This window comes from Penicillium crustosum (genome assembly GCF_028827405.1).
Source record: "Penicillium crustosum strain IBT 35664 chromosome Unknown utg000002l_segment0_segment0, whole genome shotgun sequence".
NCBI lineage: Eukaryota > Fungi > Ascomycota > Eurotiomycetes > Eurotiales > Aspergillaceae > Penicillium > Penicillium crustosum.
Genome location: NW_026623123.1, coordinates 7311699 through 7321332, shown reverse-complemented (window position 1 = coordinate 7321332; position 9634 = coordinate 7311699). Strand labels below are relative to the sequence as shown.

General features: G+C 50.8%; 4 protein-coding genes across 4 annotated transcripts; 3 read left to right on the top strand and 1 right to left on the bottom strand.

Moving 5' to 3' along the window:
- Positions 1 to 215: 215 nt before the first annotated feature.
- On the top strand, positions 216 to 3398 carry N7487_006283 (tyrosine protein kinase SWE1; the record flags this gene model as incomplete). The annotated part of the gene is made up of 1 exon (XM_056874030.1): positions 216 to 3398. One exon carries the CDS (start codon positions 216 to 218, stop codon positions 3396 to 3398), a length of 3183 nt encoding a protein of 1060 aa, XP_056731750.1.
- An 85-nt stretch (positions 3399 to 3483) lies between these two features.
- Positions 3484 to 4033, bottom strand: N7487_006282 (uncharacterized protein; the record flags this gene model as incomplete). The annotated part of the gene is given in 5 exon segments (XM_056874029.1): positions 3484 to 3534; positions 3667 to 3727; positions 3774 to 3855; positions 3872 to 3936; positions 3981 to 4033. 5 exon segments carry the CDS (start codon positions 4031 to 4033, stop codon positions 3484 to 3486), a joined length of 312 nt encoding a protein of 103 aa, XP_056731749.1.
- A 946-nt stretch (positions 4034 to 4979) lies between these two features.
- On the top strand, positions 4980 to 8357 carry N7487_006281 (putative mRNA splicing factor RNA helicase (Cdc28); the record flags this gene model as incomplete). The annotated part of the gene is made up of 1 exon (XM_056874028.1): positions 4980 to 8357. The coding sequence occupies one exon, from the start codon at positions 4980 to 4982 to the stop codon at positions 8355 to 8357; it is 3378 nt and encodes a 1125-aa protein (XP_056731748.1).
- Positions 8358 to 8643: 286 nt separating this feature from the next.
- On the top strand, positions 8644 to 9105 carry N7487_006280 (cytochrome b5-like heme/steroid binding domain-containing protein). The gene is made up of 2 exons (XM_056874027.1): positions 8644 to 8852; positions 8975 to 9105. The coding sequence occupies exons 1-2, from the start codon at positions 8676 to 8678 to the stop codon at positions 9050 to 9052; spliced, it is 255 nt and encodes an 84-aa protein (XP_056731747.1). The 5' UTR covers positions 8644 to 8675; the 3' UTR covers positions 9053 to 9105.
- Positions 9106 to 9634: the final 529 nt, after the last annotated feature.

Genomic DNA, 9634 nt, shown 5'->3' with positions numbered 1-9634 from the left:
CTTTCTGGACGCGTTGTTGATTTGAACGCGTCAACCTTGGAACTGTGCGCAAGCTCTCTTTCTAAATCAATCGACTCTCGACTCTCGATTCTCTGGATATCTACGTTCCTCCTTTTTTTTAAAAGGAGAGAAAAAGATATCGAGAGCGCAGTTAGGTTGTGACGCGCTCTTCATTCTACACTCGTTGCGCGGCACGTTGACACATTCCCCCGATCATGGTTGCAACGTTTTCGCCGCACCGGGACTCCGGTGGCACACTTCATCTGCCATCGCACTCGGGGATCCATCACGTTGACGCCAGCTCTGCTATCCGTCAGCTGCGGCGGTCACTTTCGCGCTCCCCCTCCAAGAGTTCAAACTTCTTCCTCAACCCGCGTACTCATTCTCCCTCCAAATCTGCTTACATCTCTTCTCCCTTGTCGCCATCACGACGCGCCTCACAGAACAATTTTGTTCTCTTCCCCTCTCATCAATCTCATCAGTCGCCTCTCGCTGTCCCTTACCCTCCCAGCGCGAAAATCAGTAGACCGGTCATGCGTCGACGCACATCACCCCGCAGTCCGGCCAAACGCGTTTTGAGCGTTTCGACTGACAGTGGTAACGCGACTCCAACTCAACCCATCTCGTTGCCCTCTGGGGAAGAAAATGATTTGACTCTCGACGACCTCGTTGCGCCGGGTCAAAGTACCACCCCAGACAGTCCTTGTTTTATTAACACTCCTTCTGCCCCTTTGAGCGAATCAACTTTTGCGCCGCGCTCTACGTTGTCGCGCATTGAGAAACGGCGTAGTGGGACCTTTGGTAGCTTTACGACTGGCAGTCCCTTGAAGCGCAGTGACGGGATCATGAACTTGGACCAAGCATCGCGAGGCAGCCCTTCTGCAAAGCGACGCAGCGTGCACACTCCCACTTTCGCAGCCGAATTCAGTATTTTCGACAACGAAGTCGAGAACACGACCCCAGAGGGATCTCCAACACGCAACGAAATTCCCTCTTTCCCTACACCTGTCCAACCCCACAGTCCATTTGCGACCATTCCTAAGCGCTCATCCTCTCTACGACGCTCAACCCTACAGCAGCGTGGCGATCGACCTCTTTTTGGGCGACCCAGGGCCTTGGACGATTCAACCGACGCATCACCACCCGAGACACCATTGTCAGTTCGGCCACGAATGTCGTTTGATAGCAGCCTATTCCAACCGGGCAGCGAAAACATTTTCTCTCCTAGGCCGCCAGCCAGCCCGCTTTTCTCCAACTCTCCCGCCAATCCTCCCGCCAATCCTACCGTCAACACCACTCAACCCCCTCGGCCCACCGCTCATCCTCTCTCGCGGACTATCACCCAATCCTCTTCTGGGTCTAGCATTGAGGACTCGCCCACCCATGAACCAGTTCACAAGCCCGAGGGCCGACGAACAATGTTCAACTTCTCCAAATCTCTCCCCGCCGGGGCTACTCGTCCTGCCCCCGTGACTCGGATCACACGAGAAGATGCAGCAGAGACGTTTGCTACCCCGGATAACTTCAGGCTAGTGAAGCCTCTTCCCGCGGCATTCATGTCCACTGGGCTTATCTCCAAGAAAAACCGCAATGCGGAGGAGAATCCCGGATTTAACAAGAGTATGCCAGATACGCCTTGCAAGCGGCCTGTTAATCTTTTCACCGCTGGGCCAAATCCCACAGACCGACTGTTTGACAAATCACGTCTGGTTCATCAATCAGATACCGTTTCTGCCTCTCCATTCAACCCACCTACTACCTCGCGTCCCAAGCCAAGTCCCTTCGCTCGGGGCATGGGAATTTTCGGTAACAGCTTCAATCGTTCCGAGACCTCTCGGCGTGGAAGTTTCGCTAGTATTGATGGTGATGAATTGATCCTCGCCCAATCGCCCTCCTCCCGACATGACAGCCAGCCTCTAAATGATGATTTCCCTCCCACGCCGACCAAACAGCCCTTTCTCCCCTCTCGCACCTACCCTCCCGCCACTTCTCAAATCGCATCTCTGGAGCGACTCTCTGAAACAGCGAGTCCGCTGCACGAGAAGTTTCTGCAGGCATCGCCTCACACTCCCCGCGACCAATACTTCCCTCCCGACCCAAGTGGCTTATCGATCTCCGTGCCCAGTGATCATCAGTATGTGCAGGAGCATGATCTTCCAGCCACTCCAACTGGCCCGCGAGACTCTTGGTCGTCTTTCAGACGACCCAGTCTCCAAATTAGCGGCTACTATGTTCCCGATGTGGACCCCACTCTGACATCCCGCTTTGACAGCGTGGAGCTTATTGGAACCGGCGAGTTCTCCCAGGTTTTCCGTGTCGCGCAACCTCACGACGCATCCTTCCCATCTGTCTTCTCTCTTCCATCCAGCGAACCAAGATCGCCGACTTCCCTCCCTCATCAGGTGTGGGCAGTCAAGAAGAGCAAGCAGCCCTATCTGGGATTGAAAGATCGCGAGCGCCGTATTCGCGAAGTCGAGGTTCTCAAGGCTTTGACCAACTGCGACCATGTTATTTCCTTTATGGACAGTTGGGAGAACAATGGCCACCTGTACATTCAAACGGAGTTCTGCGAAGAGGGTAGCCTGGATGGGTTCTTGGCTCAAGCCGGACTTAAGGCCCGACTTGATGACTTCCGTATCTGGAAGATTTTGCTCGAAATGTCTCTGGGATTAAAGCAAATCCACGACGAGGGATTCATCCATCTCGACCTAAAGCCTGCTAACATTCTGGTCACCTTTGAGGGTACTTTGAAAATTGGTGACTTTGGCATGGCAACACGCTGGCCTGCAGAGGATGGTATTGAGGGTGAAGGCGACCGTGAGTACATTGGACCGGAGATTCTTATGGGTCGATTCGACAAGCCCGCCGATATTTTCTCACTTGGTCTCATCATTTTTGAGATCGCTGGCAATGTAGAGCTTCCTGACAATGGAGTATCTTGGCAGAAGCTCCGCAACGGCGATATGAGCGATGTGCCCAGCCTTACCTGGAGCTCGGAGACCAGCATCTTCCGCGATGCCACTGGAAACCCTATCTCCGAAGGGTCATCTTTTGAGGATCTTTGTACCTCCGATCTGGGGGACAACGACTTTGACGGTGACTTCCTGACAAGTCGTCAGCTGAGCAACCCCAAACCACAGCGACTCGCACGCAGCGGGGAGCTGGTTGATCCACCCAACTTCATGGTCGATGCCAACCATCCACAGGCATTGGACGGCATTGTTCGATGGATGATCTCCCCCGAACCTCAAAACCGGCCCACGGCCGACCAGATCCTGGAAACTTATGGAGTGCAATTTATTAACCAACGACGCCGCGCTGGCGCCACCGTCTTCGAGGGTAACTGGGGCCCTGCTGACGAGATCTTGGCCGAAGATGCCGAAATGATCGACGTGTAATTTAATATCCCTTTTACTATTGTGCATACGGAGGGTGTTGTGTGTGTGTTTTTTTTTTTTTCTCCTGTCCTTCTTTTTTCCTTTGTCAGCTCTTCCCGGCGTTCAACCTGGGAGCATTTCTCTTTTTTTGTCCCATCTTTGATGCCATGTTTTCACGTTACGATATTATCCCTCCACCCTATGCTTCAACGGTTGAGGCTGGGGTTTTCTGTTGCGGGCTGGGCTTTGGGGGCGTTTTCGATCCCTCCGGTTCGGATCTGGGCGTTACCTTGAGCAGTTCACGGATACCACTGGAGTTTGCAAAGGGTTCTTCACCCTGTTTCACGGATCTTTTTTTTTTTTTTTTTTCTTTTTTTCTTTTGTACGATTCAATACCTAGCGTTACGAGATGCCAGAAATGTACCAACCTGGCAGGGTGCTTGCTTCTGGAAATGGTCAAGGCCACTCTGGGATTCTGCTGTATTCGTTCCCACATATTATCTCCTTGGAATCAATCGCCTCGATCTTTTTTCCAGGGATATCTGGTCGAACAGCACGCCTGGTTTGGAAACATCACTGCTATCCTTTTGCTTTTCTTTTTACGTTTTGTTCTGATGATGAATGTGTGCCCTCTGGGCAGTGATGACCCTATCCATTTTCTTTGAGCGTGATCTTCTCTGCTAGTTTGGTGTCTTTGGTTGAATACCTGGGTTCCATGTCTGTAGCAATTGTGGAATTACGAATTGAAATGATATCCTACGAACCTCTTCCATTGTAGATCTTATTCAAGGTAAATGTTGTATATATAAGTATCTATTCTATCTCCAAGCCCTTGGATTGGGAGCTTGCAAAGAGCTCAAAACGCACTGTGACGGAAGTTTCTGTAATTTTTCTTTCTTTGCTATGAGGTATATGCCTTTCTATACGTATTCTATGGCTTTTTATATGTCTTTTGGGATACCTATGTATGAAGAGACTGTTTACATAAGTTCTATGTTCGCCGATCATTTGTTCAAGGCCACTCAGACCTTGGTGTATCTTAGCCATGAGATCACTGTGGAATTTCCAACTCTCTATTATTCTATAGCTCGACTTATAGAACATAGTAACCACCCCGAACTGGGTGCCCGATGGTAGGACTCGAGATATCGGATTTTGTTTAGCAAAAAATAATATCAAGAACGTTATATTCTAAGATAGAATTGGGGTTTTCTTTTTTTATTTTTTTTATCCCTACTTGAATTATCTTTTCAACTGAATCTTGTAATATAGAGGCATATAAAAATATAAATATATAAATATGTAGATATGTATACCTATATACTCCGTACGAAGTAGACGAAGTCAAAATATATTTCGATTGCCACGGGATTTCTTGGCATTTGGCAAACTTCTCCAACTTCTCTTCCAACTCTTATCCTTTCAATCTTGAAAACCTTAGCTCATACCATTCGACTTATTCTATATCCTTTCCCGTCGAAGCTTGGTTTATTACACATCTGGTACAACATGCGCTGCTGCTAAGACCCCGACTCTCCCGAACAAGCTCCTTACACATCAACCTTTTAATTTCTCCCATAATCACAGTCCATATCACGCACCATGGACATTAAAGATTTCGTATCGGACAATCTCATCCGCCTAACAGGCGCGTCAGAACCCACAATCGTCGATTTCGTACTCGCGACCGCCAGCTCAGCCAAGTCGACCTCCTCCCTCCAAGATACCCTCGTGTCCTTCCTGGACGGCATAGATACTAGCTCGGCTGAAATTGGCGCTTTTGCTCGGGAGCTCCATGCCCGCATGGGCAAGGGCGCACAGCCCAGCGCGTCTGCCCCCAAACCCGCGACGAGCAAGGAATCTACGAAAAAGAAATACCGCCTGGTGGACATGGGCGAAGACCAACCAGAACCTGCCCCATCCCTAGGACCCACCAATGTTGAAACAGACCGAGAGCGACGGAGGAGACGGGACAGAGACAGCGATAAGGACAGGAGCAGCAGCAAGCGAGACTCCGAGCCTCGGAGCCGTGGAGAAAAGGACGAGAGCCGAAAGCGAGACCGAAGCCGCGATGCAGAGAGCCGCGACCGGCCACGGACGAGAAAGCTCCGCAAGAAGGGCTCTCAGGACTTCGACGACCGATGGGGCGACGAAGAGATCCCAGAAGACGAGATGTACCCAGAGGAATTCGAAGAATCCCCCTCGAAGCGCACACGACTCGACGATGGTTCCGTGTCTCCCGCACCCGCGCCACCGGCCGATGGTATCGATATCGACCCTAAGACTAAGCAAGAGATCGACCGCCAACGAGATCTTCGTGAACGAGACGAGTTTGCTAAACGACTGGCCAATAAGGAAAGTAGCAAGTCGAAAAAAATCGTTGAGGATCGGACACGCGACAGCGAGGCTGCACGGCGACGGGCGCTGGGCGATGATGCCAGCGCACGGGCTTCGATGATGCCTGATCTGCGAGAAAGGTCTCGGCAGGAATACTTGAAGAAGCGCGAGACTGAACGGTTAGCACTGCTACGACGGCAGGTGGTAGAGGAGGCCCAGGAGTTGCGTGAGAACCCGAATCTGTCTCGCAAGGAGAAGGAAGAGTTTGCGCGCAACCGAGAGGTCCTCCGTCTCGCCGAGGAACGGCTTCGGATCGACGATCACCGTGATGGGTATCAGATGCCATCTGATTATATTACGGAGAAGGGAAAGATTGACCGGAAGAAGAAGGAAGAGGCTCTGTACAAGCGGTACGTCGAGCGCGATGAGCTGGGCCAGGAGCGATTCGTCACAGAGCACGAGGAATGGGAGCTGGAGCAGGCGGCTAAGGCCAAGGCACAGATCAAAAAGGCCGAGTTCGTTGATGAGGGAGACTACGAGTATGTCTTCGACGATTCGCAGCAGATCAACTTTGTCATGGACGCCAAACTGGAGGGCACGCAAAAGCCACTGACGAAGGAACAGCTGCGGTTCAAGGAGCAGGTCGATGCAGCGGAGAAGAAAGCCCTCTCAATGGAGGAGACCCGAAAGAGTTTGCCCATCTATCAATTCCGTGATCAGATCATCGACGCTGTGGCAAAGCATCAAGTTTTGATTATCGTGGGTGAAACCGGTTCCGGAAAGACCACACAGCTCCCACAATACCTCCACGAGGCCGGTTATACTAAGGGTGGCCTCAAGATTGGTTGCACGCAGCCGCGACGAGTGGCTGCCATGAGTGTTGCTGCTCGTGTGGCAGATGAAATGGGCACGAAGATCGGAAATGAAGTTGGCTATGCCATCCGATTTGAGGACAACACCAGCGACAAGACTATCCTCAAGTATATGACCGATGGAATGTTGCTGCGGGAACTGTTGACCGAACCGGACCTGAGCCAGTACGCGGCCTTGATGATTGACGAGGCGCACGAACGGACGGTGCCAACAGATATTGCCTGTGGTCTCCTCAAGGATATTGCCAAGGCACGACCTGATTTGAAGCTGCTCATTTCCTCAGCGACGATGGATGCACAGAAGTTCCAGAGTTATTTCGACGATGCTCCTATTTTTAATATCCCTGGTCGCCGATACCCCGTCGATGTGCACTACACTTCACAACCTGAAGCCAACTACCTCGCCGCAGCTATCACAACGGTTTTCCAGATCCACGTCACACAAGGCCCGGGAGATATTTTGGTCTTCTTGACTGGACAAGAAGAGATTGAGGCTGCCGAGCAAAGTTTACAGGAAACGGCTCGAAAACTTGGGAATAAGATTCCGGAGATGATTATTGCTCCTATCTACGCCAACCTGCCATCCGAACTGCAGACGAAGATTTTCGAGCCTACTCCGCCTAAGGCACGGAAAGTGGTGCTTGCCACCAATATCGCCGAGACTAGTTTGACCATCGATGGTATTGTCTACGTGATTGATCCCGGATTCGTCAAGGAGAATGTTTTCAACCCACGTAGCGGAATGGAGAGCTTGGTCGTGACGCCATGTTCGCGTGCCTCAGCCAACCAGCGAGCCGGCCGTGCCGGACGTGTTGGCCCGGGCAAGTGTTTCCGCCTGTATACCAAGTGGGCGTACTACAACGAGTTAGAAGATAACACCACCCCGGAGATTCAACGTACCAACTTGAACGGAGTGATTCTGATGCTGAAGTCGCTGGGCATCGACCAACTACTCGACTTTGACTTCATGGACCCACCGCCGGCGGAGACCATCATCCGCGCTCTGGAACAGCTGTACGCGCTGGGAGCGCTCAACGACCGAGGCGAGCTGACCAAGGTCGGGCGGCAGATGGCCGAGTTCCCAACGGACCCGATGCTCGCCAAGGCGATCCTTGCTGCCGACAAATACGGATGCGTCGAAGAAGTGCTGTCGATCGTGTCGATGCTCGGCGAAGGCAGCGCACTCTTCTTCCGACCCAAGGATAAGAAGATCCACGCGGACAGTGCGCGCAACCGGTTCACCATTAAAGACGGCGGTGATCACCTGACGCTACTGAACGTCTGGAACCAATGGGTCGACTCAGACTTTAGTACGATCTGGGCGAAGGAGAACTTCCTGCAGCAGCGCAGTCTGACGCGGGCACGCGATGTGCGCGACCAGCTCGCCAAACTGTGTGACCGTGTTGAGGTTGCCATCAGTACCTGTGGAGCTACGAACATTCAGCCAATCCAAAAGGCCATCACGGCTGGGTTCTTCCCCAATGCGGCGCGACTCCAGCGTGGCGGTGACAGTTACCGCACTATCAAGAATGGGCAGTCGGTGTACTTGCATCCATCTAGTACGCTTATGGAAGTTAACCCTCGCTGGGTGATCTACTTTGAGTTGGTGCTTACCAGTAAGGAGTACATGCGCAATAATATGCCTCTGCAGCCAGAATGGCTGGTTGAAGTTGCGCCACATTACTATAAGAAGAAGGACTTGGAGAGTCTGGGGTTGGATCGCAAGGTGACTAAGGGGCAGGGAGCGGCTGGAGAGAAGAGTCGGGAGTAGGAATCTACTGGGCTGTACAGATTAAAATCAATATGAAAACATAAAAGATATTGATAAAGATCTTGTTTCAATAGCCTTACGATGTATATGTATATAAAATAGACACCTTAGGCACACATATCTCACCCAATCACCGCCGGGGCAATTCAAACCGCGGCAAATCCGTTGAACCTCGGTTTCTCCGCTTTCCCCCAGACTTTCTCGGTTTTATACGTCACGTCAACTTCCGACGCATTTCCCTTTTTCTATCTCTTGTTTCTCTTTGTTTTTCTCCAGCTTCCCACCTTTCAGCTTCTCAATTCACCTCATACCTCAAAAATGTCCAAAACATTCACCCCTGCCGAAGTGGCCTCCCACAAGACCGCCGATGCGGGCCTTTACATCATCATCGATAACAACGTCTACGATGTAACCAACTTTGTTGACGAGCACCCCGGCGGCGCAAAGATCCTCAAGCGTGTAGCGGGCAAGGATGCCTCGAAGCAGTTCTGGAAGGTATGTATTCCCTCCTTTTTTAAAATTCTTTTTACTCTTCTCTCTTTTGAAAAAGATGTTATGATCGGCTATCGGCCGAGTCGGCTATTGAAAACAAAAAATATGGAACTAACACCGTTTAGTATCACAACGAAGGCGTGCTGAAGAAGTACTCGCCCAAGCTGAAGATCGGCGAGGTCAAAGATGCCGCGAAACTGTGAATAATCTATTGGAAAATGAAGGAAATAGACTTGAGTGTTTTTGGTTTCGGGGGAAATCAGCCCACGGGCAACCCTCGGTCAACTGCACATCACAGAAACGTCATGATGTTGTATTTACTCCGTTAGCGAACGTTATACCCGCGATTCCAGTTTGATTCTCTTGCTTTGTGAACACCATCTTACTATCTGGGCATGAATAGAACGGAGAATATAGAATATAGGAGATTGGAGACACAGAAAGCTTCATTCTTGGCTCGTGAGCAAACTTATACATTATGTTCAGACATATCAACACAAAAGATCAATACATATATCCAGGATCTGCTGATAGTTGCAATGTCAAAAAAAAAGGAGAAAAAGAAAAAGAAACAAACGCCCTTCTCCCCCTCCCGCTGCACGAGAAATAGTATCCAGATCAAAGTGGTATCAACTCGAAAGTGACAAATGATAAATGACAGGTAATAGATGTGTGAGGTGAGTAAAAGCAGAGAATAAAGATGAATAGGTGACAGTGACAAAATAGAAGGTGATATGTCCCGTGACTTTGTACGTAGACAAGCCACACGGAGAGACTTTGCGATG